At 44.1% G+C, this 27,391-nt stretch overlaps 1 protein-coding gene across 1 annotated transcript in view; it reads left to right on the forward strand.

Moving 5' to 3' along the window:
* Positions 1–27,391, forward strand: part of LOC311115990 (interleukin-1 receptor accessory protein-like 1) — a gene marked incomplete at both ends in the record, with an annotated part of 75,253 nt that overhangs the window by 44,229 nt on the left and 3,633 nt on the right. Inside the window, 3 exons of the mRNA XM_084191123.1 lie at positions 13,508–13,653; positions 21,938–22,084; positions 26,775–26,945. Of these exons, the coding sequence (XP_084047249.1) occupies positions 13,508–13,653; positions 21,938–22,084; positions 26,775–26,945 (464 nt within the window). The remainder of the gene's footprint in view (positions 1–13,507; positions 13,654–21,937; positions 22,085–26,774; positions 26,946–27,391) is intronic.

Below are 27,391 nucleotides of genomic sequence, written 5' to 3' on the forward strand. Positions count from 1 at the left end.
CAAATCAACAACAAGCACTTCAGCAACATGCCTATAAATTTAACATTTAGGCTGTATAAAATGACATTAAAAAAAATATTGCTTCGAATTAAATAATAATGAAACAAAAATTGCCTTATTAAACAGTGCCTTTGAATTCTCTTTTAGGAACATGAGTTTGGCCAGTCTTTGGTTTGAGGATCATGCGGTGAGCGATGCATGCCTAGTTTGTTAATTTAGCCTAGTAGATGCTCTTATATTCCCCTGCCCTAATCACAGTCATCACAAATCTATTTTGTAACAACAATATCATGGAATAAAATAGAATAAATTAGAAAATGATAGTTTCCCAAATGAAAAAAAGATACAAGTGCATACCTGATGATATGTGGCTGCTGTGTTAAACAATGAATTACTTTCTCTCGAATTCATTGATGATCAGATACTTCAGCTGTAACTGGTTCTGTTGTGCTCAATTTTAACAGTTGATAGACAACTTTAGCACTGTTTCAAACTTAGACTATCCTCTTTTTTAACAACAGCCTGTATAGAAATCAAAAAGTCTCCGGTGCTGCAGCATGCGCTTATTCATTGTCTTGCTCTGTTGTGGAATTAAAAAAGATTCTGCTTGTCTCCAGTCAGGTAAAATTACGTAGAATTGCATGAAATGCATTTATAAAAGGCAATTTTTTATCAGACTGTAAATAAGATGATAGATTCATGCAGTGCTTTTATTATAATGGATATATTTTAACCCTTGTCCGCGGTGGTCTGTGAATCACAACCTTCTGGCTACTTTGCAATGTAATGCTTACAAAACGAAGAACAGTTTCTAAAACTGCATATCTAAGGCTCTGGTCTGTCCTAGAAGTGGGGGTAAACTGCATATCTAAGGCTCTGGTCTGTCCTAGGAGTGGGGGTAAACTGCATATCTAAGGCTCTGGTCTGTCCTAGAAGTGGGGGTAAACTGCATATCTAAGGCTCTGGTCTGTCCTAGGAGTGGGGGTAAACTGCATATCTAAGGCTCTGGTCTGTCCTAGGAGTGGGGGTAAACTGCACATCTAAGGCTCTGGTCTGTCCTAGGAGTGGGGGTAAACTGCACATCTAAGGCTCTGGTCTGTCCTAGGAGTGGGGGTAAACTGCACATCTAAGGCTCTGGTCTGTCCTAGGAGTGGGGGTAAACTGCATACCTAAGGCTCTGGTCTGTCCTAGGAGTGGGGGTAAACTGCATATCTAAGGCTCTGGTCTGTCCTAGGAGTGGGGGTAAACTGCATATATAAGGCTCTGGTCTGTCCAAGGAGTGGGACTAAACGGTAGGCATGTTCTCTGCTATCCACTTTATGTTTTAATTATTATTTTGGGTATGGGAGAGGGTCACTTGTTTATTTTTCAAACGTTCAGGGAGGGTCGGGTAAAAAATATATTTTACTGACGGAAGGGCCATTCATTTTCATTTCAGAGAGATCTGATTTTCTCAGCCAGGTCACCCGTGACACAAGTCAGGATTAGACATCCATCCATGTCTGAGGACGTCTGGAGATGACGTAGAACCCGGCCACTAGGGGCAACAGTGAGCTCTGTTACCTTCAAGTAGGTTTTGGTCTTGCTAGGGCATTGTGGACGGGGATGGCGAACGGCCGTAAGCTAGTGATGGGCGGGTCAGCTTTTTGTTCACCCGCACCTGCCTGCAATTGATAATAACCCATCCGCAACCGCCTGACTATATGTGATAAAGTAAAAGTCTGAGGCCCGCACCCGACTCTAACCCGCTAATATCGAAAATGCGCTGTACAGTTCTTTTTTTCTCTTGAACAATTTATTGAACAATTGCGTTTCTCTTGAGCATTTAAAAAGGCTTGCGCCTATTGAACAGTAGCCTATCATTTTACTGAAACAAAACAAAATGTGAAACAATGAATGGACATCTTGTAGGCCGACTGCCTGTGTGGGCTAATATCCTATACCGGTATATGAAGTAATACAAAAATCGAATGACAAAATAAGCTTAGAAAATAAATAGGCTATAACACAACAAAGTTTAGAAAATCAAAGTAGCCACTGTCCAGTTATGAGGCTATAATGGACAACTTTGTCTTGCTTTCTTTTGCAACACTGTTGAGAAACAGAATAGCATCCACAGTGCCAGGTTTCAGTCAGTTGCGCCTGGATTCAACAATGCGAGTTCACTCAATGTGCTCGATTCCGGAATGCAGAGAATTCTCTTTGCAAGAGACCGGAGTTAAGGGAAGGTACGCTCCTGCTTCTCCCAGAAAGCAAGCAAACTTTCCTCCAGGGAAAAGAGATTGCTTCTGTACCTCTGGATTTCGTCGATCTCTTCGGCCTCTGTCTCGTCCTCCCACTCTGTGAAGTTAAATCTTGGTCTCTTTGCGGAGTAGTTGCTTGCACTTCCAACTGTAAAGTGAATATTCTTCAATAAATGAGTTGGCTGTTAGCAATGGGGCATGGTGACACCACTTAGGAAGTAATAGGCCTACGAATATCCTATAACCTACTAGTATAGGCCTACCTAATGATTTAGGCTTATAGCAGTCTAAATCATAAAAGATTACCTAAAACAAACATGATTTTGGAGAGACGGTCACCTGGAATTCCAAAGTCGTTGAGTTCCATGCTGATTTGCTCCTGGATGTTCTCTGCTGTCTTCCGCAGGTTTGAGTCATGACGCGACTTTTCAGTTGCGAATCTTCTGTAAAAAAAAAAATAAATGGCACGTAATCACAATGTATGTCCTTTTGTTAGAATGATCCGTCCACATGTCTGTGTTAATGGCAATGCCACCGTCATCTAAAGCCTTTTTGATTTACTCAGACACTGTAGCCTTCTCTGTTGCGGCCTGTTTTTTGGCTCTTTCGCACACTGTCTGTCTGTGCGGGATGACAGAGTTGACGTTGACAGCTCCATAACGGGCTCCAATGTTAATAAGACCCTGCGCCATGGAGGTGAAGCCCTTTCCCGAAACAATGTCAAAGGGATGCAAGTCCACGCAACAAAAGTCCACACAATCATCAACGAACTTGGATTTCACCTGCAGTGGAATCTTTTTGCTGTCAGCGTACATGTAAGATGAGATGGGCTTGCGGCTGGAGACCTGACTTGCTAGTACGCGGTTGGGCTGGTTGGGCTTGCCCTGTCTGCAGGGATGACGTGCCATGTGTCACGTTCGTTCATAGACGGGTCAGACCAAGGCGCAGCGTGATATGCATACAGTGGGGGAAAAAAGTATTTAGTCAGCCACCAATTGTGCAAGTTCTCCCACTTAAAAAGATGAGAGAGGCCTGTAATTTTCATCATAGGTACACGTCAACTATGACAGACAAAATGAGAAAAGAAAATCCAGAAAATCACATTGTAGGATTTTTTATGAATTTATTTGCAAATTATGGTGGAAAATAAGTATTTGGTCAATAACAAAAGTTTCTCAATACTTTGTTATATACCCTTTGTTGGCAATGACACAGGTCAAACGTTTTCTGTAAATCTTCACAAGGTTTTCACACACTGTTGCTAGTATTTTGGCCCATTCCTCCATGCAGATCTCCTCTAGAGCAGTGATGTTTTGGGGCTGTCTCTGGGCAACACAGACTTTCAACTCCCTCCAAAGATTTTCTATGGGGTTGAGATCTGGAGACTGGCTAGGCCACTCCAGGACCTTGAAATGCTTCTTACGAAGCCACTCCTTCGTTGCCCGGGCGGTGTGTTTGGGATCATTGTCATGCTGAAAGACCCAGCCACGTTTCATCTTCAATGCCCTTGCTGATGGAAGGAGGTTTTCACTCAAAATCTCACGATACATGGCCCCATTCATTCTTTCCTTTACACGGATCAGTCGTCCTGGTCCCTTTGCAGAAAAACAGCCCCAAAGCATGATGTTTCCACCCCCATGCTTCACAGTAGGTATGGTGTTCTTTGGATGCAACTCAGCATTCTTTGTCCTCCAAACACGACGAGTTGAGTTTTTACCAAAAAGTTCTATTTTGGTTTCATCTGACCATATGACATTCTCCCAATCCTCTTCTGGATCATCCAAATGCACTCTAGCAAACTTCAGACGGGCCTGGACATGTACTGGCTTAAGCAGGGGGACACGTCTGGTACTGCAGGATTTGAGTCCCTGGCGGCGTAGTGTGTTACTGATGGTAGGCTTTGTTACTTTGGTCCCAGCTCTCTGCAGGTCATTCACTAGGTCCCCCCGTGTGGTTCTGGGATTTTTGCTCTCCTTTCTTGTGATCATTTTGACCCCACGGGGTGAGATCTTGCGTGGAGCCCCAGATCGAGGGAGATTATCAGTGGTCTTGTATGTCTTCCATTTCCTAATAATTGCTCCCACAGTTGATTTCTTCAAACCAAGCTGCTTACCTATTGCAGATTAAGTCTTCCCAGCCTGGTGCAGGTCTACAATTTTGTTTCTGGTGTCCTTTGACAGCTCTTTGGTCTTGGCCATAGTGGAGTTTGGAGTGTGACTGTTTGAGGTTGTGGACAGGTGTCTTTTATACTGATAACAACTTCAAACAGGTGCCATTAATACAGGTAACGTGTGGAGGACAGAGGAGCCTCTTAAAGAAGAAGTTACAGGTCTGTGAGAGCCAGAAATCTTGCTTGTTTGTAGGTGACCAAATACTTATTTTCCACCATAATTTGCAAATAAATTCATAAAAAATCCTACAATGTGATTTTCTGGAATTTTTTTCTCAATTTGTCTGTCATAGTTGACGTGTACCTATGATGAAAATTACTGGCCTCTCTCATCTTTTTAAGTGGGAGAACTTGCACAATTGGTGGCTGACTAAATACTTTTTTTCCCCACTGTACATGTTTATTTGAACCGAATAAACAACGACAAAACAACAAACTAAACTAAACGTGAAGTCCAAGGTACACCAACAACATACCTCACACAGAACAAGATCCCACAACCCACTAGTGCCAATAGGCTGCCTAAGTATGGTCCCCAATCAGAGACAACGAGCGACAGCTGCCTCTGATTGGGAACCACACCGGCCAACATAGATCTAGACATACTAGATCCTACAACATAGAAAATACAACATAGAAAATCACACCCTGACTCAACAAATAAGAGTCCCCAGAGTCAGGGCGTGAAACCATGTTTGAAGTCTTGTGACTGTGGAATTTGTATAGCGCCTCACAATCATCACACATAACCTAGCCGGCACTGCTAGCATCCTCCATTACCACTTCACCAAATCTTTCCCAAACATTAATTTCTGGCCCTCCCTTCTCTTTAGTTTCAACTCTCCATTCTCTTATTGACTTAAACTCAGACATTGTCCTTTTTGCCTCAGTGGATTGACGTGAACCTTTTCTGCCCAAATTCCCAAAAGCATTTGGCGATTGGCACGTGTATTTGGCCACATACAGTTAGGCCCTATATCTTAGGCTTAGGCACTAATGCCAGATAAAAATAAATACAAAAATAACTCAATGTAGCCTATTGATAGGCACAAGAATTATGAATTGCACCAAAATTATACATTTCTGGATTTTTTTAAATGAATTGTTTCTCTTTATTCAACCGGCCATGACCCTAAACCAGCCCACCCCGCGGATATAAGAACAGGGACTGTACATTATGAGTCAACCCGCGCATAAGTATCTGCCTCTGGTGCAAATGGTTGAATGTTAGAATCCAGTTATATAATTATTATTTTTGATTTGGGGTTTTAAGCCTATCCCAAACCTTAACCCTTACCTTAACCATTCGGAGTTAATGCCTAACCTTAAGATTTTGGAGTTAATGCCTAAACTTAACCCTAACCTTAAAAATGTGGAGTTAATGCCTAAACTTAACCTTAAACACTTTGAAATGTGATGTTTGGAACAACTTAAAAATTTGAGAAACATGGATAAACTCTAATTCTTACTGTGAGAGCTTGTTGGATTTTCTCCAGGTATCCATCATTATAAATAACTTACAGTCCTTTACTGGAGCTCTGCAAGAGTGCTAGGGATGTGGGTTAGGGTTATGATGAGGGTTATGATGCGGGTTAGGGTTATGATGCGGGTTAGGGTTATGATGCGGGTTAGGGTTATGATGCGGGTTAGGGGTATGATGCGGGTTAGGGTTTTAATGTGGGTTAGGGTTATGATGTGGGTTAGGGGTATGGTGCCGGTTAGGGTTATGATGAGGGTTAGGGTTATGATGAGGGTTAGGGTTATGATGCGGGTTAGGGTTATGATGCGAGTTAGGGTTATGTTGCGGGTTAGGGTTATGATGCCGGTTAGGGTTATGATGCGGGTTAGGGTTATGATGCGGGTTAGGGTTATGATGCGGGTTAGGGGTATGATGCGGGTTAGGGGTGTGATGTGGGTTAGGGGTATGATGCAGTTAGGGTTATGATGTGGGTTAGGGTTATGATGCGGGTTAGGGTTATGATGCGGGTTAGGGTTATGATGCGGGTTAGGGATATGATGCGGTTTAGGGTTATGATGCGGGTTAGGGGTATGATGCAGGTTAGGGTTATGATGCGGGTTAGGGGTATGATGCAGGTTAGATGTATGATGCTGGTTAGGGTTATGATGCGGGTTAGGGTTATGATGCGGGTTAGGGTTTTGATGCGGGTTAGGGTTATGATGCGGGTTAGGGGTATGGTGCGGGTTAGGTGTATGATGTGGGTTAGGTGTATAATGCTGGTTAGGGTTATGATGCTGGTTAGGGTTATGATGCGGGTTAGGGTTATGATGCGGGTTAGGGGTATGATGCGGGTTAGGGGTATGATGCGGGTTAGGGGTATGATGCGGGTTAGGGGTATGATGCGGGTTAGGGGTATGATGCCGGTTAGGGGTATGATGTGGGTTAGGGGTATGATGTGGGCATGTGTACTATATGTTATCTCCATATTCATCATCCGACTTGAAATACACCATTTCATCCGCTATTGGCTTTGAAATGGAAATTAATCTAAAAGAGTATTCTCTGTAGAGAATCCGGTAATATGAGAGATGGGGCATTTGGCACAATGTTTCACAACGGATATATTTTACATACTCATTACATTAAAGATAATTAAAGACAGCTTCCTAGTCTTCAAGAGATGTGGTCTCCATCTACAGTGGGTTTGAAGAGCCCCTGCAACACAAGGAAGGAGACCCTGTGGGAAAGCAACCAAGTGATGCAACATCCCTAATCTTGGATGACATTGTCATAACCTCTCTCTCACCTTCAGACTTTAATACAGTATTGTATCAGAGGATTCTAGTCAAGCACACACACACACACGCACACTGAGATGGCTCTCTAGCGTAATCGACTCTATACTACGCTGACATGTGGCTCAGTTGGTAGAGCATGGCGCTTGCAACGCCAGGGTTGTGGGTTTGATTCCTACGGGGGGCCAGTATGAAAAATGTATGCACTAACTGTATGTCGCTCTGGATAAGAGCGTCTGCTAAATGTCTAAAATGTAAAACGTAAATGTGAAGGAGCATCAAACCAGGGGGGCGGTCCCTAGGGACCTGTCAATCACTGAATCCGCAGAGAGGGATTGGAGAGCTCTCACGGTTGATCAAACCAACCCGCTCCTCCTCCTCCACTCACATGCAGCTGCCTCTCCTCTGTTGAGGGCCTACGATGTTTCCTCTCTCCTATCTGGTGTTGTGTGATCACACTGGCTTCTCACTGCAGAGAACATCAAGGACCCCGTCGCCCTTCCATCTACATCTAGCTTCGCTCCTTCAGCTTCACACACTGTCCCCCCTCACACACACACACAAACATACACACTCCGACCGAGCCTTGACAGATATCACCCAGAATAGTCATCTCTAATAGTGCAGGGAGACATTTAAAGCTAACGGAGACAGATCTGACCCATGATGATTCCCAGTGGTTTTCTACAGCCATTAAATCCATGTAGCCACACACATGGCCATTCAGGCCTCTTTAAAAAGCCATCAGTGGAGCTCCATCCTTCAGCCTCATGGTCCTCTGTCCCTGCCTGTCTGACCACACTATGGAGAGGGATGGAGAGGGATGGAGAGGGATGGAGGAGGAGGATGGAGAGGGATGGAGGAGAGGGATGGAGGGGGATGGAGGAGAGGGATGGAGGGGTGGAGGAGGATGGAGAGGGGTGGAGGAGGATGGAGAGGGGTGGAGGGGGATGGAGAGGGATGGAGGAGGAGGATGTCCTCTGTAGTTGCGTTACTTTCTTTGTTTGCTGAAATCCATACCTTTTCAATAAACGTTAATCAAATACCACAACCGACTGTTTACTTGTTGGGATTCAATTGGCACATGCATTGGTGCTGAATTGCCATCTTAGAGCAACAGCAATGAGCAAACAGTCTGTTGTTGTATTTGATTAACATTTATTGAGTATGGATTTCAGCAAACAAAGAAAGACGCAACTACAGAGGACAAACATAGGTACAAGTTAGGCATTTAATAATTCACATTTTTTGAAGTATTGACCTTGGGGGAATCGATTTAGTCGGAGCTAGATTCCACAAAGCCTGGTCTCAGGTGAAATTACAGAGGAGGAACTTCTGGATGCAATTAAAGACTTTAAGTCTGGGAAAACTCCAGGGTTGGATGGCATACAAGTTGAGGTATACCAAACCTTTTTTGATATACTCAGAGGACCGTTATTAGCATGTTATAACCACTCCTATGTAAATAATAATAATAATAAATGGCTATGTAAATGGTAGATGATCAGGAAGAAGGTCTGATTTCATTATTACTGAAACAGGATACAAGTGGGAAATATAAAGATTCAGGCCATTAACAAAATTGGAGGCCCCTTACACTTCAGTGTTGTGATGCAGAAATTCTAGCAAAATGTATAGCGCATAGAATTAAAAAGGTACTGTCAGATATTATTCATTCTAACCAGACAGGTTTTTTACATGGACGATACATTGGAGGTAAAATAAGGCAAGTACTTGAAACAATAGAACACTATGAAAAATCTGGGAAACCAGGCCTGCTATTCATAGCTGACTTTGAAAAGGCATTTGATAAAGTACGACTGGAGTTTATATATAAATGCCTGGAGCATTTCAATTTTGGAGAATCTCTTATAAAATGGGTTAAAATCATGTATAGTAATCCTAGGTGTAAAATAGTAAATAATGGCTATTTCTCAAAAAGTTTTATACTGTCAAGAGAAGTAATACAAGGTTGTCCACTATCGGCATATCTATTTATTATGGCCATCGAAATGTTAGCTATTAAAATCAGATCCAACAATAATATCAAGGGATTAATCCAGGGCTTAAAAACAAAGATGTACGCTGATGTTTCATGTTTTCTTTTAAATCCACAACTTGAATCCCTCCACAGCCTCATAGAGGATCTAGATACATTTTATAACCTCTCTGGATTACAACCAAATTATGATAAATGTACTAAATTACGTATTGGATCACTAAAAAATAAAACATTACGTGTAGTTTACCAATAAAATGGTCTGATGTTGATGTGGATATACTCGGAATACATATCCCAAATGAAATAAATGATCTCACTCCAATACATTTTAATTGAAAGTTAGCAAAAATATATAAGATCTTGCTGCCATGGAAAGGTAAATACCTGTCTATTTGTGGAAAAATCACCCTGATTAACTCTTTAGTAATAACCCAGTTTACCTATTTGCTTATGGTCTTTCCTACGCCTAGTGAACAGTTCTTTAAATTATATGAGAAAAAAATGGAACGGCAAGCCAGACAAAATTAAACGGGCCTATTTATATAATGAATATGAATTCGGAGGACAGAAATTATTAAATATTAAAGCATTAGACCTATCACTAAAAGCTTCAGTCATACAAAAGTTATTCTTAAAGCCGAACTGGTTCTCTAGCAAATTAGTAAGATTGTCTCACCCCATGTTCAAGAATGGCCTTTTTCCCTTTATTCAGATTACAACCTCTCACTTTCAGTTATTTGAAAGGAAATAATCTCCCAAATATCACAATTTCTAAAACAAGCCATAGAAAGTTGGTTGCAATTTCAATTTAATCCTCCAGAAACGACAGAACAAATAATGCAACAAATATTGTGCATAAACTCAAATATACTAATTGATAAAAAAAAAAAAAAAATTGAAAGAATGTTTAAAAAAGGTATAATCTTCATAAATTATATCATAGGTAGGACTGGTGGAGTTATGTCGCACGTGCAGCTAACAAAAACATATGGAAATGTCTGCTCTACCCATAATTACAACCAAATAATTGCAGCATTACCGCAAAAATGGAACAGGAAGTAGAAGGGGGAAAAAGTAAGGAACTTGTCTGTCAGCCCTGCATTAAAGACCATAATTGGTTAAAGAAAACTGTGATAAATAAAAAAGTATACCAGTTTCATTTAAGGACCAAAGGATTGACAGCCGTCCCATATAGATTGCAAAATAGTTGGGAAGAGATCTTTGACGTACCGATTCCATGGCAAATTGTTTATGAACTGATACGTAAAACGACGCCGGATTCAAAAATTATTGTTATTTATATGGGGGATATAATCTTCCCAACTCTGCAGATTTTGCTGCGAAGAGACAGAATCATTAGATCATTTGTTTTGGTACTGTCCATTTGTAGCTTGTTTATGGTCACAGGTCCAATATTTACCTGGAGCTAACCCTGCAGATGGCACTACTGGGTGATCTGAAAAGTCATAGTCAATCGATCAATAATATAATAATACTTTTAGCAAAAAAAATTATTTTCAATTTACAATCTGTAGAAACAATGAGAATAGAAGGGTTCAGAACTTTTGTGAAACATCACAGTACAGTTGAAAAATATATGGCAAATAGAAATCCAATATGGATGGTGTTAAGAGATCGATGGGAGGTGTTGAATGGCGCTGAAGGATGGGACTAATAAGAACTAACAACAACTAATAACAACAGGATGACTAATGTAAAGCATACTGTGTCCATAATAAGTATATAGGTTATAGGTTGAGAGCTTTTGTGAAAGAGCACAGTTGGAAAGATATGGCAAACTGGATGGACATCATGAAAATTATCGGAGATGTTGAGGGTAGAGGAAGTTCAGGAGTAAAAACAAACAAAATATAATGATTGTAAAATTGACTGTATCCATAAAATGTATATAGTATTTATAAGCTGGAAGTAGAGGCCTAAGCGTTGTTGTTCAGTATTTTACTCCAATTAGGGGAGGGGTGGTGGGGTTGGAAAGTAATAAAGGGAAATATTTTTTTTTTAAGGATATGTATATATATATGTATTTATATGTATGTATGTATGTGTATATGTATGTGTATGTATATATATATATATATATATATATATATATATATATATATATATATATATATATATATATATTTGCGGGGGAAAAAACATATGGGGGATTGGAAGTGATGCAGACAATTACATTGATGGAAGTTACAATCTATCTGCAATATTAAAGCTGATCTACCCCCTAAAAAATAAAAAATAAATTAAAAAAGCCTGGTCTCAGCTCCATGCCGTTGGTAAAGTTCATCAGAAAGTTCCTTCATCATGGAGGGGAGTTTAGTCTGCTATCACCCCAGTAGCTTTTGTATGCTGAACTCCCCATCATCAAATTATTGTTTCTGTTGTCTTGTTTGTGAACTACTGCACAGTGATACCACTTTACAGATGGGGAGGTCAAGATGGTCATGATGATCAAATGATTACAGATGCTTCAACATAAAGAAAACTATTTCAAGAGAAGACTGAAGTGATTTAACCTCTAGTCTGTATAGACTCCAGTGTGAAGAGGAAGGAGATCATTAGAACAGTAGGGATGGAGGGGTGCATTATATGTGAGATATCAGAAGTAGCCCCCTCACCGCCTCTGAATGATACATCAATAGGAGACCAGACCACTCGATTATGTTTAGGACATTTTATCCTCTCCAATGGTATACCAGGAGGAATTCTCTATATTACCGCTCTCAAACACATAACCCCTCTGGCTTATGTGACAGACTGAATAGTGTGACGCTCCACATCAGCCACTGTATCTAGTCTACTGCATAGCCTTTCCAGTATGAAAAATAAATTTAAAAAAATAAATGTATGCACTCACTAACTGCAAGTCGCTCTGGATAAGAGCGTCTGCTAAATGACAAAAAAGAAATAGCCTGTTGAAGTCTCCACGTCAGCCACTGTATCTAGTCTACAATAGTCTGTTGAATGTCATTTTCCCTTCTCTGTGTCTCCCCAACAACCTCCTCCCACCTCCTCCTTCACCTCCCCCCTCCTCCACCTCCTCCCACCTCCTCCTCCACCTCCTCCTCCCACATCCTCCCCCTCCTCCACCTCCCCCCTCCTCCACCTCCCCCCTCCTCCACCTCCTCCCACCTCCTCCTCTACCTCCACCTCCTCCTCCACCTCCTCCTCCCACATCCTCCCCCTCCCCCTCCTCCCACCAACCTCCTCCTCCTCCCACCTCCTCCTCATCCCACATCCTCCCCCTCCCCCTCCTCCCATCAACATCCTCCCCCTCCTCACCTCCTTCTCTCCCCCTCCCTCCCTCCCCCCTTCCTCCCTCCCACCTCCTCCTCCCACCTCCTCCTCCCCTACTCCAACAGGTCTCGCCACCTTATCTCCTTCATGGAGCTTCAATTAAAAGCAGCTGGGTGTTGGAAGGCTGAGAGCATTACCACAGCTGTAATTACTAGATTCACCATGTCAGTCTGCCTTCCACTTCCACCGTCTGCACTGCGCTCTGTAATTCACCAGATGTACTTCCCCCTTCCTTCCCTGACATGCTGAAGATGAAAAATGTGATTGATTGTTATGAACCATATTCAAGTGTCCCCAAGGGAGTGGAGAACAACAGCGAGTGACACTCGTACAGTCGTCTTTTTCGCATTATTAGGCTGAGTGTCATAAAGGAGCCAAAATGGCAGGCGATATCTGTAAACGCTAGAGAATAGATATAATTATTTTTCAATTCATTCCGTCTGCTCTGTGTGTGCCTAGCAGGAGAGATTCATTTACTTTTTAACTCATATTGTTTTTCTCTGCCGTTCCTCCGTTTCCATAGCAGCCTACCGCTATAAAAAGCTACTTTTTCAACCTCATTATTTAGCTAGTTTTCTTAGGCCACTCTGTGCGAGCTGAAAAAATGGTGTCGACTTTCAATGCAAGTAGGTGAATTAGAAATGACCGCAAAGTCTGTAGAAATTATGACTGACCACTGTAGGTTTTTTATGTATACTCCCATTGTGGTATTACGGTCATCCATGGTTTGTAAAGTGTACCATCCCTTGTAGTGATGCTTTTACTACTATTCTGTCCACAATCTGTGTCAAGGCCAATTTATGTTAAGTCACATCTCCAGTGAAATTAGCATCCTCGCTAATCTGCCCCCCACGTCAGCCCTCCTGGGTAATCAAGTCACAGTGAGGGGGTTAATGCTGGGTAATTGTCAATCAATCACAGACAGAGTCCTCACAGAGACTGTCCTCTCTTCTCTCCTCTCCTCTCCTCTCCTCCCTTCTCCTCTCTCCTCTCCTCTCCTCTCCTCTCCTCCCTCCCCTGCAGGCTTATCCGGGAGCACCTGGGAGAGCAGGAGGTGTCCATCACCCTGACCATTGACTCGGTGGAAGAGGCTGATCTGGGGAACTACTCCTGCTTCGTGGAGAATGGCAACGGCAGACGACAGGCCAACATCCAGCTCACAAAGAGAGGTGGGACACAGACACACACAACATCAGTCTACTGAGAGTTGGTTTAAAGAAGACATTGCCAAGCTGAGTTTTCACTTAAAATCATAATTATCCAAAGGTTATTCTGTCTGTTTCATTTTTTAGATACACGCTTAATGTCACATCAACGTCAAACATTGAAATGTGTTTTCAGGCTGGAGACAGACAGACAGACAGCTGTTATCTTTCAGCCAATTCAGAGAAGTAGCAGAGGGACAGGGTTAATCTCTGTCTGTTTTTCTAGACACGTTGCATCCTTTCAAATCTTGGTGGTCAGAGCTCATTGGCTGACTAATGTCTACCAGAGCAGGGACTCAATGCATCTCCATCCATCACCATGGTGACAGCCTTAGCCGCATTCCAGAGCTTGTCCCGATCCCACAACACCACAACATCAGCCATCCACCAGACAGGGCCTGATCCCACAACACCACAACATCAGCCATCCACCAGACAGGGCCTGATCCCACAATACCACAACACCATTCATCCACCAGACAGGGCCTGATCCCACAACACCACAACACCAGCCATCCACCAGACAGGGCCTGATCCCACAACACCACAACACCAGCCATCCACCAGACAGGGCCTGATCCCACAACACCACAACACCAGCCATCCACCAGACAGGGCCTGATCCCACAACACCACAACACAAACCATCAACCAGACAGGGCCTGATCCCACAACACAAGCCATAAGCTAGACAGCCAACATGATAAAGTGTGATGTCAATAGCCATCAACTAGACAGCCAACATGATAAAGGGTGATGTCACTAGCCATCAACTAGACAGCCAACATGATAAAGGGTGATGTCACTAGCCATCAACTAGACAGCCAACATGATAAAGGTGGTTGTCACCAGCCATGAACTAGACAGCCAACATCATAAAGGGTGATGTCACCAGCCATCAACTAGACAGCCAACATGATAAAGCGTGATGTCACCAGCCATCAATTAGACAGCCAACATGATAAAGAGTGATGTCACCAGCCATCAACTAGACAGCCAACATGATAAAGTGTGATGTCACCTGCCATGAACTAGACAGCCAACATGATAAAGGGTGATGTCACCAGCCATCAACTAGACAGCCAACATGATAAAGGGTGATGTCACCAGCCATCAACTAGACAGCCAACATGATAAAGCGTGATGTCACCAGCCATCAACTAGACAGCCAACATGATAAAGGGTGATGTCACCAGCCATCAACTAGACAGCCAACATGATATAGGGTGATGTCACCAGCCATCAACTAGACAGCCAACATGATAAAGGGTGATGTCACCAGCCATCAACTAGACAACCGATATGATATAGGGTGATGTCACCAGCCATCAACTAGACAGCCAACATGATAAAGGGTGATGTCACCAGCCATCAACTAGACAGCCAACATGATAAAGGGTGATGTCACCAGCCATCAACTAGACAGCCAACATGATAAAGGGTGATGTCACCAGTTATCAACTAGACATCCAACATGATGAAGGGTGATGTCACCAGCCATCAACTAGACAGCCAACATGATAAAGCGTGATGTCACCAGCCATCAACTAGACAGCCAACATGATAAAGGGTGATGTCACCAGCCATCAACTAGACAGCCAACATGATAAAGGGTGATGTCACCAGCCATGAACTAGACAGCCAACATGATAAAGGGTGATGTCACCAGCCATCAACTAGACAGCCAACATGATAAAGGGTGATGTCACCAGCCATCAACTAGACAGTCAACATGATAAAGTGTGATGTCACCAGAACCAAACAACCATCTTGCTCTGCTTTATAACCCCTGGTCCAGACACGACCTTCAACAACGTACCACCTCCCCACCCCCTCATCCTCTACCCTCATCCTCTACCTCCTCTTCCCTCATCCTCTACCTCCCCACCCCCTCATCCTCTACCCCCATCCTCTACCTCCTCTTCCCTCATCCTCTACCTCCTCTTCCCTCATCCTCTACCTCCTCTTCCCTCATCCTCTACCTCCCCACCCCCTCATCCTCTACCTCCTCTTCCCTCATCCTCTACCTCCTCTTCCCTCATCCTCTACCTCCTCTTCCCTCATCCTCTACCTCCCCACCCCCTCATCCTCTACCTCCTCTTCCCTCATCCTCTACCTTCTCTTCCCTCATCCTCTACATCCCCACCCCCTCATCCTCTACCTCCTCATCCTCTACCTCCCCACCCCCTCATCCTCTACCTCCTCTTCCCTCATCCTCTACCTCCTCTTCCCTCATCCTCTACCTCCCCACCCCCTCATCCTCTACCTCCTCTTCCCCCATCCTCTACCTCCTCTTCCCTCATCCTCTACATCCCCACCCCCTCATCCTCTTCCCTCATTCTCTACCTCCTCTTCCCTCATCCTCTACATCCTCTTCCCTCATCCTCTACCTCCTCTTCCCTCATCCTCTACCTCCCCACCCCCTCATCCTCTACCTCCTCTTCCCCCACCCTCTACCTCCTCTTCCCTCATCCTCTACCTCCCCACCCCCTCATCCTCTACCTCCTCTTCCCTCATACTCTACCTCCCCACCCCCTCATCCTCTTCCCTCATCCTCTACCTCCTCTACCCTCATCCTCTACATCCTCTTCCCTCTTCCCTCATCCTCTACCTCCCCACCCCCTCATCCTCTACCTCCTCTTCCCTCATCCTCTACCTCCCCACCCCCTCATCCTCTACCTCCTCTTCCCTCACACTCTACCTCCCCACCCCCTCATCCTCTTCCCTCATCCTCTACCTCCTCTTCCCTCATCCTCTACCTCCTCTTCCCTCATCCTCTACCTCCTTTCCCCTCATCCTCTACCTCGTCTTCCCTCATCCTCTACCTCCCCACCCCCTCATCCTCTACCTCCTCTTCCCTCATCCTCTACCTCCTCATCCTCTACCTCCCCACCCCCTCATCCTCTACCTCCTCTTCCCTCATCCTCTACCTCCTTTTCCCTCATCTTCTCTCATCCTCTACCTCCTCATCCTCTACCTCCCCACCCCCTCATCCTCTACCTCATCTTCCCTCATCCTCTACCTCCTCATCCTCTACCTCCCCACCCCCTCATCCTCTACCTCCTCTTCCCTCATCCTCTACCTCCTCATCCTCTACCTCCCCACCCCCTCATCCTCTACCTCATCTTCCCTCATCCTCTACCTTCTCATCCTCTACCTCCCCACCCCCTCATCCTCTACCTCCTCTTCCTCTACCTCCCCACCCCCTCTAAACCACCTGTTCTTCCTCCAGCTGAGGCCTCCTTCCCTCTCTTCTCTTTTCCTCCTCTCCCCTCTCCTCTCATCCCTCCTCTCCTCCTTTCCTCCTCTCTCCCCTCCATCTCCTGGTTGAATCAAAGATCTTGGTGCCGTGTATCAGCGCACCGTCGGTCAGGTGTCAGAGATTACACTAAAGAGGTCCATTCTTCTCTGCCTGGCGCCCATAGCCCACATCCTGACGTTCTCCGCCCAGAGATTAAGACAAATGATCTCCCAGCGGTCGGGGAACGTGCCTCACTTACAGAGCGATAGATTTGACAGAGCTACTGGGCACCTCTCCATTCATCATGTTTCCCCCCACCTCCTCCTCACAGGGTTAGTGTGTTTGGAGAGACGGCTGCCATTGGGATTTGTCAGTGAGATGTGGGTGTGGTGTGGAGGGTGTGGAGGGTGTTGAGTTGTGGAGGGTGTGGAGCGTGTTGGCTGCACTGTGCTGCGTCTCCAGGGGAGAGAGGCGGAGGACGATGGATTGATTTCATCATTAGGAAGACAAAGGGTACCTTATTTGCCTGCTGGGTATTGAATGAAAGCATCCATTATAATAGATGAGTTCACTGGGGAAGCCTTCTCTGTGGAACTGGTTCAAGTAAATCCTTCAGATTTAGGAATGATTTGGGCTCCATGGTCCTTCAACTCAAGGGCCTGAGTTGTAGACCTCTGAATCACTGTTGAATAGAGCCGAAAGTCAATGTAGTATTAAACAAGCTATATAGAGGTCCAAGGTTGTTGTCACTATTGACTTTATGACCCTGCCAGAAAACAACCACAACAACAAGGCAGCCATTTTTGCCACTCTGAATAAAGATTAAGCAGCCAGTGTCAAATCGACAACAAATGGTGTCAAACCTGACAAATCTCTCAGTAAAACCCATGGATTAAAATGATGAAAATAGCAGCCTTTCTATCCATCCGTCGTCGTTGTCTCAAGGTCGCAAGCCTCGGTGGTGCATCAAAACACACTGAAAACAATGTCCATTAAAGCCAAGGTCCACTGGCTTGTTTTCTCCGTCCCCGCCCCGAGCACTCCTCTCCTCTCCTGGCTCGGGCTCTCTGTAATTTTCTGTCACATTTCATGCACCCGTTGCCACAATTTAGCACCTCAAACAGAGTAAATTATTCTCACCTTGTACAGCCGATGCTGATAAATCAGTGAGGGCCAGTGTCATCTTCCAGGCCAGACCTGAATGCACCGCCACCGACCGAGGCTGAACGGCTGCCATTAATAAGTTATTAGAGCAGCAATGCCAGAGGATGTAATAAAGAAAACAATTATCAAAAGAACTCAGAGAGAGAGAGAGAGAGAGAGAGAGAGAGAGAGAGAGAGAGAGAGAGAGAGAGAGCGAGAGAGAGAGCTTGACGCCGATGGCCAGGCACCAAGTGCTTACATTAGAGGAGCAAGGACGATTTACAATCAGCTCCATCTCCCCACAGGCCACAGCACATCAATTGGCCCAGCAGCATAATAAATAGGATAAAACCCCAGCATAACAACTTGGTCTGATTCTTTATCTGCAGCGACCATGCCACATGAAAGAGACCGTTCATAGACGGTGTATATGTTTACATAAAGATGATTTGACACAGAGAGACAGACCGACATGCAAACAGACTCACAAGCACTAGTTCATACAAACGCTTGCACACACACACACAGAATGAAGAGCCCTGGTTTGAGAGAAGAGGACCATTATTTTGGGCATGGCACAGATAATCAAATGGAAGAATTCCTAAACAAATGAAGTGAAAAAAATGTAACAGGTAGGAAATCAGACAAGCATCTTCAAAGACTGCTTTCTTCTTTAATTCAGCTAGCATCCTCTAATTAGCTGTCCTATTTTCATGTCTCGGTAGAGTGCTGTCTCTCATCCTTTCTTCCCTCTCTTCTTACTCTGTCTTTTAAGGAGAATGACTCCCTTGTTCCCCAGCAGAGACTTGTGTTATCAACAGGACACGTACCCAGAAAGAACAGGGTGACCCAAATCCTCAAGTTTGCATACTTTCAAAGCACTGATGAGACACTGCTGATTGGCTGGTCAGGCTGCGGTAAAGAGTGTGTTGATTGGACAGAGATAAGGTGGTGTTGTGTTTATTGTAACATCAAATGCTTTAGCTTGGATTTGTTTCACCTTTCCGTAAATATTTATTATTGTGTGTGTTTGTGCGTGTGTGTGTGTGTGTGTGTGTGTGTGTGTGCGTGCGTGCGTGTGTGTGTGTGTGTGTGTGTGTGTGTGTGTGTGTGTGTGTGTGTGTGTGTGTGTGTGTGTGTGTGTGTGTGTGTGTGTGTGTGTGTGTGTGTGCGCACGTCCGTGTGTCCAATGCAAGAATAATACTTAATTGGCATGACAGCAGACTGGTGCAACTATTTTGGACTGCTTCTAAATTTCTGAGACCTAAATATGACCAGGGTTTAGATTCAATCATCAATAAACATCACAAACAACCATCCAAGTGAATGGTAGCTTGGTCTTCCGAGTGGAACACAAGGAAAAGGGATTTTTTGAGATGTTAAAATCCAAATGGCCAGCCTAATCTCGTGCAGTTTATTCTCTGTATAAATCCTTTAATATACCAAATGAAATGGAACTGGGATGCCATCAAAGCTTTCTCAAAAGCTGCAAGCTCAAAAGAGGAAATAACTTACTATGTAAATATATGCACCACTGACAACTTTTACGGCCAGCAAAATGGATTTACTTATTCATGATTTTTAACACACGCACACACACAGGCACAACCGTTACAACAATATACACTGTAAGTGATCATTGAATAACCACACTGAGACTACCATGAAGCACCACATCTCAGAAAGCCTGTTCACACACTCACACACACAAAACACACACAGAAACACACACAAAACACACACAAAACACACACAAAGAAGACAGGAATGAAAAGAGGAGTGTACATTCTCCTGAGCATAAGGTGATGAAAGAGTGTGTCGGAGGGATAGAGCAGCTCTCAGATCAAAGAGGCAGACGGGAGATCAGTTGTTGACACTTGTCTGGTTTACCACTCTGATGGCTGTCAAAAAAAAAAACTTCTGGTTTACCACTCTGATGGCTGTCTAAAAAAACACTTCTGGTTTACCACTCTGATGGCTGTCTAAAAAAACACTTCTGGTTTACCACTCTGATGGCTGTCTAAAAAAACACTTCTGGTTTACCACTCTGATGGCTGTCTAAAAAAACACTTCTGGTTTACCACTCTGATGGCTGTCTAAAAAAACACTTCTGGTTTACCACTCTGATGGCTGTCTAAAAAAACACTTCTGGTTTACCACTATGATGGATGTAAAAAAAAAAAAAAGAAATCTGGTTTACCACTCTGATAGCTGTCTAAAGAAAACACTTCTGGTTTACCACTCTGATGGCTGTCTAAAAAAACACTTCTGGTTTGCCACTCTGATGGCTGTCTAAAAAAACACTTCTGGTTTGCCACTCTGATGGCTGTCTCAATACAATGAATGCTTTTAAAGCTAAAATGTATCTTTGAAATGAAAGTCCATTGCTTATAGAATAGATATTCTCCGAAGGTGTCTTTTTAGGACGGGGGATTTGAGACAACAAGAGGAAAAGATTCTCAACTGCTTCTAGGGACCAGAATAATACCTGCATCTCTGTGTATTGTTGTAGTGTACTGTCTGGCTAGCGAAGGTCACTTCAGGTCCTTGTGGTTATAGACTGAGATGAAAACATCATTGTCCTTGTTATGTCTGAGAAAAATGTAGATCTTATGGCCTAAATAGGTTGAAGAGGGATGATGATTTGCCGACCATTGCTCTTTGCGTTCTTATTGAACACAAAAGGGCATGATCCCCCAGAATTTAGGAAAACAGTACACATTGATCTGAAAATGAATCAATTTAGTACACAGCTTTCAGGCTACCAGTCCACACAACTGGCAGTAGAAATCAGTCCCTAGTTAAAAGATAAGGACTGAAATCAGCAGGACTGTGGCCCTCGAGAACCAGAGCTTTGCAGTGCACACCCCTCCACTAAACCTACAGTATGAAGCTACTCCACTACCATACACTGCCACAGCCTCAATGTACAGGACTATATGATTTTAAATGGAACCCGTGAAGGATAACATTGTGCCTGAGTTACCTCGACACTCAGGCTTTCAGACGGACAGAGTTGAGATGGGGTGTATTTACTGAGATCAGTGTTTTGTAGAGTTTACTGTTGATGGCCATGTGAGATCCTGTCAGCTCTGGGAGGATGATGGATGGCTGAGGGAGTAAAAAAGTTCACTCTACCTCTCTCCGAGGCTGAGTCCCAAATGGCCCCTCTTCCCCACATAGTGCCCGACTTTTGACTATAGCCCCATAGGCCCTGATCAAAAGTAGTGCAGTATAAAGGGGAGAGGGTGCCATTTGGGACGCAGCCTTGTGCCAGTCTATATTATACCACTGCTCTACTGACTTGGCTTGCTTGGTTTGGTGCCCCTACAGCGTTACACTCACACCTTTAATGGAGCTTCCCTTGTCAAAGGGAGGTCACCGTCAGGTCCTGGCCTGTCGTGGGCTAAAGCTGGGGCCTTCAGGCTATGGCTGACCTGGGCTGGTGCGTTGCTGAGGTCTAAACACCAAATAGTCTTAGGAGACGTAGTTCACTCAAAGTAGAAAATGTACCTCGTGTTTTGGCTACCTAAAGAATAGTCGATGAACTAGGACTCAGTGACCCAAGATTTGGGTTGGTTAGCTTAGCTTAGCATAAGCATAGTTGAAGGTATCAATGGGAATGGTAGCTAGGAACCCTGTTAGCATGTTAGCAGCTAGCTGGAGTCTGGCTTGATCTCTCTCATGTTCTCCCTGTGCTAATGAAGTATCCAGAGACAATAAGCAGTGACAACATGCTGTGTTTGAGGATGTATTTGGTGAGTGTGCTTGCTTTTTGGATTTGATCAAGAAAGATTAGCGAAGTAAACGTTACCGTCTTCTCTCTTTTTCTTCCTCTCTCTCTCCCCCTCCCTTCTCTCACAGCAGAGCTTATGTACACGGTGGAGCTGGCGGGAGGCTTGGGGGCCATCTTGTTGCTGTTGATCTGCCTCGTGACCCTCTACAAGTGCTATAAGATGGAGCTCATGCTCTTCTACAGGAACCATTTTGGCAGCGAGGACATCGACGGAGGTAAGATACTCTCTCAAGTCACACTAGGGCCAACAGCACTTCCCATTATAAGCCCTAAATTAAGTCTACAGTACACTCTTAGAAAAAAAGGGTTCCAAAAGGGTTCTTCGGCTGTCCCCATAGGAGAACCCGTCTTTTTTAATGTGGCTATTGCTCAAAAGAGGATTTTAATGTAATTATAAAGGTAGGAAGATGTGTTTTTCTACAAATCCTAACTTGAGATAGAAATAAGAACGTAAGGGTTCTAAATTGAACAGCAATAGATTCTAATTGTGAGGATGAGTTAAGAATAGTGAATGAGTTAAGGATGAGTATTCATCAATCTGGTCTGGCGGTTTCATTTGATTTCCGTTAATGAGTCTTTCAAGTGGAGGGCTAGGGTTACAATGAATTCAGTGAACAAGATTACTTTTGGGGTGTCTGAAGGATGCCGTGTGGAGACTGGAGAGTGTCATTAGCCGAGAAAGGTATCCTCCGCTTTGCTCTTTTCCTCCCCCAGCCCTCCGTTTCCCACCAATCACTTTGTCTTGATTGTTGATGCATCAGACATGTCTGTGAAAGTCATTACCAGGCCTGTAGTGTGTTGGGCTTTGGGACAGAAGTGGAGGCTTTGAAATAATAGAAGGTTTCAAGGCAGATAAAAAATGTTGGCGCCACAGAGGAGAGAAAAGGGAACCAGAGCCTTAAACCTAATGCTAAACAGCAATTGTCTCCTTTAATTGCGCCACCCGAGTGAGCAGAGAGGAGAGGGAAAGAGATTTTCAATTTGCTCTCTGTTTAAAGGGATCAGTTTCAATAAGCCACATAGTGTTGCCCATGGCCGTGGCTCCCTTGAGAGAAGATGGAGAGACACATACTTTCTCTTTAACGCTCAGGACCGGGTGATTACTCCTTCCCTGGATTGTATTCCCCCCTCGTCCCTCAAGCTCCTCTTTCATTGGCCACAAGGACTTTTACTTCATGACCATCACAAGCCATTCAGGAAAAGCCTTTTTCCCCTCTCTCTCTTCTCTGTGTCTGACTGACAACAGCAGAATTATCAGGTTCGGTTAAAAGCGGTTCTAAGTCTCTGTTCGTATGGGTGTTTGCTGGGGTTGTATTGCATAACGACCACACACACTTTACAGATGCATGAGCTTGTCGAGTTGTGACTTGAACGTAACCCTTATTAGCATATCATTACATTTTTACATTTTAGTCATTTAGCAGACGCTCTTATCCAGAGCGACTTACAGTTAGTGAGTGCATACATTATTATTTTATATATATTTTTTCATACTGGCCCCCCCCCGTGGGAATCGAACCCACAATCCTGGCGTTGCAAACGCCATGCTCTACCAACTGAGCTACATCCCTGCCGGCCATTCCCTCCCCTACCCTGGACCAATTGTGCGCCGCCCCATGGGTCTCCCGGTCGCGGCCGGCTACGACAGAGCCTGGATTCGAACCAGGATCTCTAGTGGCACAGCTAGCACTGCGATGCAGTGCCTTAGACCACTGCGCCACTCGGGGACCACCATATAATGCTGTATATGATTGTAGCGGCAGGTAGCTTAGTGGTTAAGAGCGTTGTGCCAGTAACCGAAAGGTCGCTGGTTCTAATCCCCGAGCTGACTATGTGGAAAAATCTGTTGATGTGCCCTTGAGCAAGGCACTTAACCCTAATTGCTCATGTAAATGCTTTGACTTTATTTAAATCATGCAGTAGGTTGAACTTGATCATCACTTAGGGATGAGCAATGACTTAACATAAAGATAACAAATACCTTATAAACAGAACTTATGTAGGAATGCTAATGAGCCCAACTCCCCCTGCAGTTTTTTAGCTTTCATGGCTAACGATGTAGGTTGCACTATATTCAAAACAATGTGGAAGGAGCCCAGAGGTTCCTGCTAAAAGTCCCTGAACACTCTTTTTAATAGCAAGTTCAAAAGTTCTCTCACTATCTGTGGGCCTGCCAGTACGCATATGCAGCCACAGCTATGGATGGATGTAAACTATGTATGCATCAGTCATGGCCTTTTACTTCAGAGTCAGAGAGTGGGATGGATGGATGCTGAGGGAGGTGGAACACGCGGGACGGAAACAGTTCCCCTTCTCAGCCCTCTTAAGTTTGCCTCATTGGACCTCAGAGAGGAAGGAGAGGAGGGAGAGGAAGGAGTCACTGGTGGAGATTGATTATTCCTCCTCCGAATCTCACCCATACCTGCTCTCTCTCTTTCTCTCTCTCTTTCTCTCTCACTCCTTCACACAGTAACCACTCAGAGATGAGTGATTCAGTTCTACTGAAATAGATTCTGATCTACCTACATGCTGTTTCTCTCTTAAAGGGGCCGTTGCACTTTTACTGTATAGAAAGATATTTTTATATAGGTTCAGATTCCTCCTCTTCTCTCCTCTTATCTCTTCTCTTTTCTTGTCCCCTCCCTCCCATCCCCTCTCCTCCTCTCTTCTCCACTCCTCTCTTCCTCGCCTCATCTCTCCTCCTCTCCTCTCTTCCTGTCCTCTTCCCTCCTCTCCTCACATCTCTTCTCCCCTCCTCCTTTCCCCTCCTCTCTTCCTCATCTCTCTTCCTCTCCTCTACTCTCTGTGTTGTCGGGACCCCATCCTGGTCTAACAGCTCCCCTCCAGTAGGTACAAGGTTCTGAAGGACTGCAGTCTGTGGATTATCCCTTTCCCTGTGGTAATAAGAGAGGTTTAAACCCCCTCTCTAATGAGTTTACCTGAGGGAGGGAGGGAGAGAGAGAGAGAGAGAGAGAGAGAGAGAGAGAGAGAGAGAGAGAGAGAGAGAGAGAGAGAGAGAGAGAGAGAGAGAGAGAGAGAGAGAGAGAGAGAGAGAGAGAGAGAGAGAGAGAGAGAGAGAGAGAGAACGTGTGTTGTCTCTAGTCCCTGGGGAACCCCTCTCTTCTCTTGTGTCTCTCCCTCTATTCCACTTCCTCTGGCTCGTTGCCGCCGCAGCTTTCCTGCTTTGTGTCTCATTGAAGTGCGCCGAAGCCGGAGCCGCTCCTCTCTTCTCTCTCCTGCACGGGGAAAACATTACCACTATCACCTCCCATGTTGGGCTTTTCTCCTCGCCGTTTAATCCTTTCAAATCCTGCATCAATCATATTTTTCATGTGCCTGGCTGCCGTGCAGATAAAGGATGTGTCGGGGCCATTTTGTGCCTAGGGAAGCGTTCAGTTTCCTACCTTAGCCCAGTCACAGTGAACACAGTGACATTGTTTGGCAAAAGAGGCTGGATTGTAATAAAATGTACCCAGAGGAGTGGGAGCTGGCAGTGAGGTCAGTCAGTGTGACGCAGTTATCATGTTTCTTCCTGCTGTTCCGCTATGCAGAGAGAGCTAAGATACTGTACATCTTCACCACGTTGATAGTCTGCAAATCTGTCATGGTTATCGATCCCTGACCATGTGACCTGACCAGGAGAAACAGACCAATGACAAGTTGCCCTACTTATGATGACATGGGTTTGGTCGTGGTGCGTGATGTCTGTGTCATATGATAACTAAAAATAACCAATGCAGTCATGAGAAGTCCAGAAGTACAATTGAGTCAGAAGCCCTATTGAGTCTGAAGCCCTATTGAGTCTGAAGCCCTATTGAGTCTGAAGCCCTATTGAGTCAGAAGCCCTATGGAGTCAGAGTAGTCTGTGTGACTAATATCCTCTATAGTGAAGTAATGGACTGGTCTGTGTTACTAATATCCTCTATAGTGAAGTAATGGACTGGTCTGTGTGACTAATATCCTCTATAGTGAAGTAATGGACTGGTCTGTGTTACCAATATCCTCTATAGTGAAGTAATGGACTGGTCTGTGTGACTAATATCCTCTATAGTGAAGTAATGGACTGGTCTGTGTTACTAATATCCTCTATAGTGAAGTAATGGACTGGTCTGTGTGACTAATATCCTCTATAGTGAAGTAATGGACTGGTCTGTGTGACTAATATCCTCTATAGTGAAGTAATGGACTGGTCTGTGTTACTAATATCCTCTATAGTGAAGTAATGGACTGGTCTGTGTGACTAATATCCTCTATAGTGAAGTAATGGACTGGTCTGTGTTACTAATATCCTCTATAGTGAAGTAATGGACTGGTCTGTGTTACTAATATCCTCTATAGTGAAGTAATGGACTGGTCTGTGTTACTAATATCCTCTATAGTGAAGTAATGGTCTGGTCTGTGTGACTAATATCCTCTATAGTGAAGTAATGGACTGGTCTGTGTTACTAATATCCTCTATAGTGAAGTAATGGACTGGTCTGTGTGACTAATATCCTCTATAGTGAAGTAATGGACTGGTCTGTGTGACTAATATCCTCTATAGTGAAGTAATGGACTGGTCTGTGTTACTAATATCCTCTATAGTGAAGTAATGGACTGGTCTGTGTTACTAATATCCTCTATAGTGAAGTAATGGACTGGTCTGTGTGACTAATATCCTCTATAGTGAAGTAATGGACTGGTCTGTGTTACTAATATCCTCTATAGTGAAGTAATGGACTGGTCTGTGTGACTAATATCCTCTATAGTGAAGTAATGGACTGGTCTGTGTGACTAATATCCTCTATAGTGAAGTAATGGACTGGTCTGTGTTACTAATATCCTCTATAGTGAAGTAATGGACCGGTCTGTGTTACTAATATCCTCTATAGTGAAGTAATGGACTGGTCTGTGTTACTCCTGTAGATAATAAGGACTATGATGCCTATCTATCCTACTCCAAAGTGGACCCGGACCAGTGGAGTCAGGAGACCCGTGAGGAGGAACGCTTCGCCCTGGAGATCCTCCCCGACGTCCTGGAGAGGCATTATGGGTATAAACTGTTCATTCCAGACAGGGACTTGATCCCGACCGGAAGTAAGTTTTGTACGTTTTTGGTTTATTTCCTGTTTAAATCTGTTTCTAATGTTGTCGTTTTGTTGTGTATATATCACGTGACACATTTTTGCATCTTACTTTAACATGTTAATTACAACGTAACAGCATGTAGCATTCAGCCGTGGATTTTGAGTTGTCTGTGGTATAGCTGAAAATGTGTAATTAGTGGGTAATAATCAACCTTGTAATTATATTGCATTGATCCAGTCTAAATCATATCTTTATGAAAGCTGTCTCACAACCAATCAAAGGGGATTTCTGCATGTTTGACTGCAGTTTACTGGTACACACTTTGCACCTGTGATAGGATCATGATATTAGATGATAATGCATCACGATCACTGATACTATTCCAGTACTCTCAATTAGAATCCTTTTCTTTGCTTTTGCTCATTTGTGTCACATTCTTGTCTGTCACATTTGTC

Source organism: Coregonus lavaretus (genome assembly GCF_964263955.1).
Source record: "Coregonus lavaretus genome assembly, contig: HAP1_SCAFFOLD_839, whole genome shotgun sequence".
In the NCBI taxonomy this organism is placed as follows: domain Eukaryota; kingdom Metazoa; phylum Chordata; class Actinopteri; order Salmoniformes; family Salmonidae; genus Coregonus; species Coregonus lavaretus.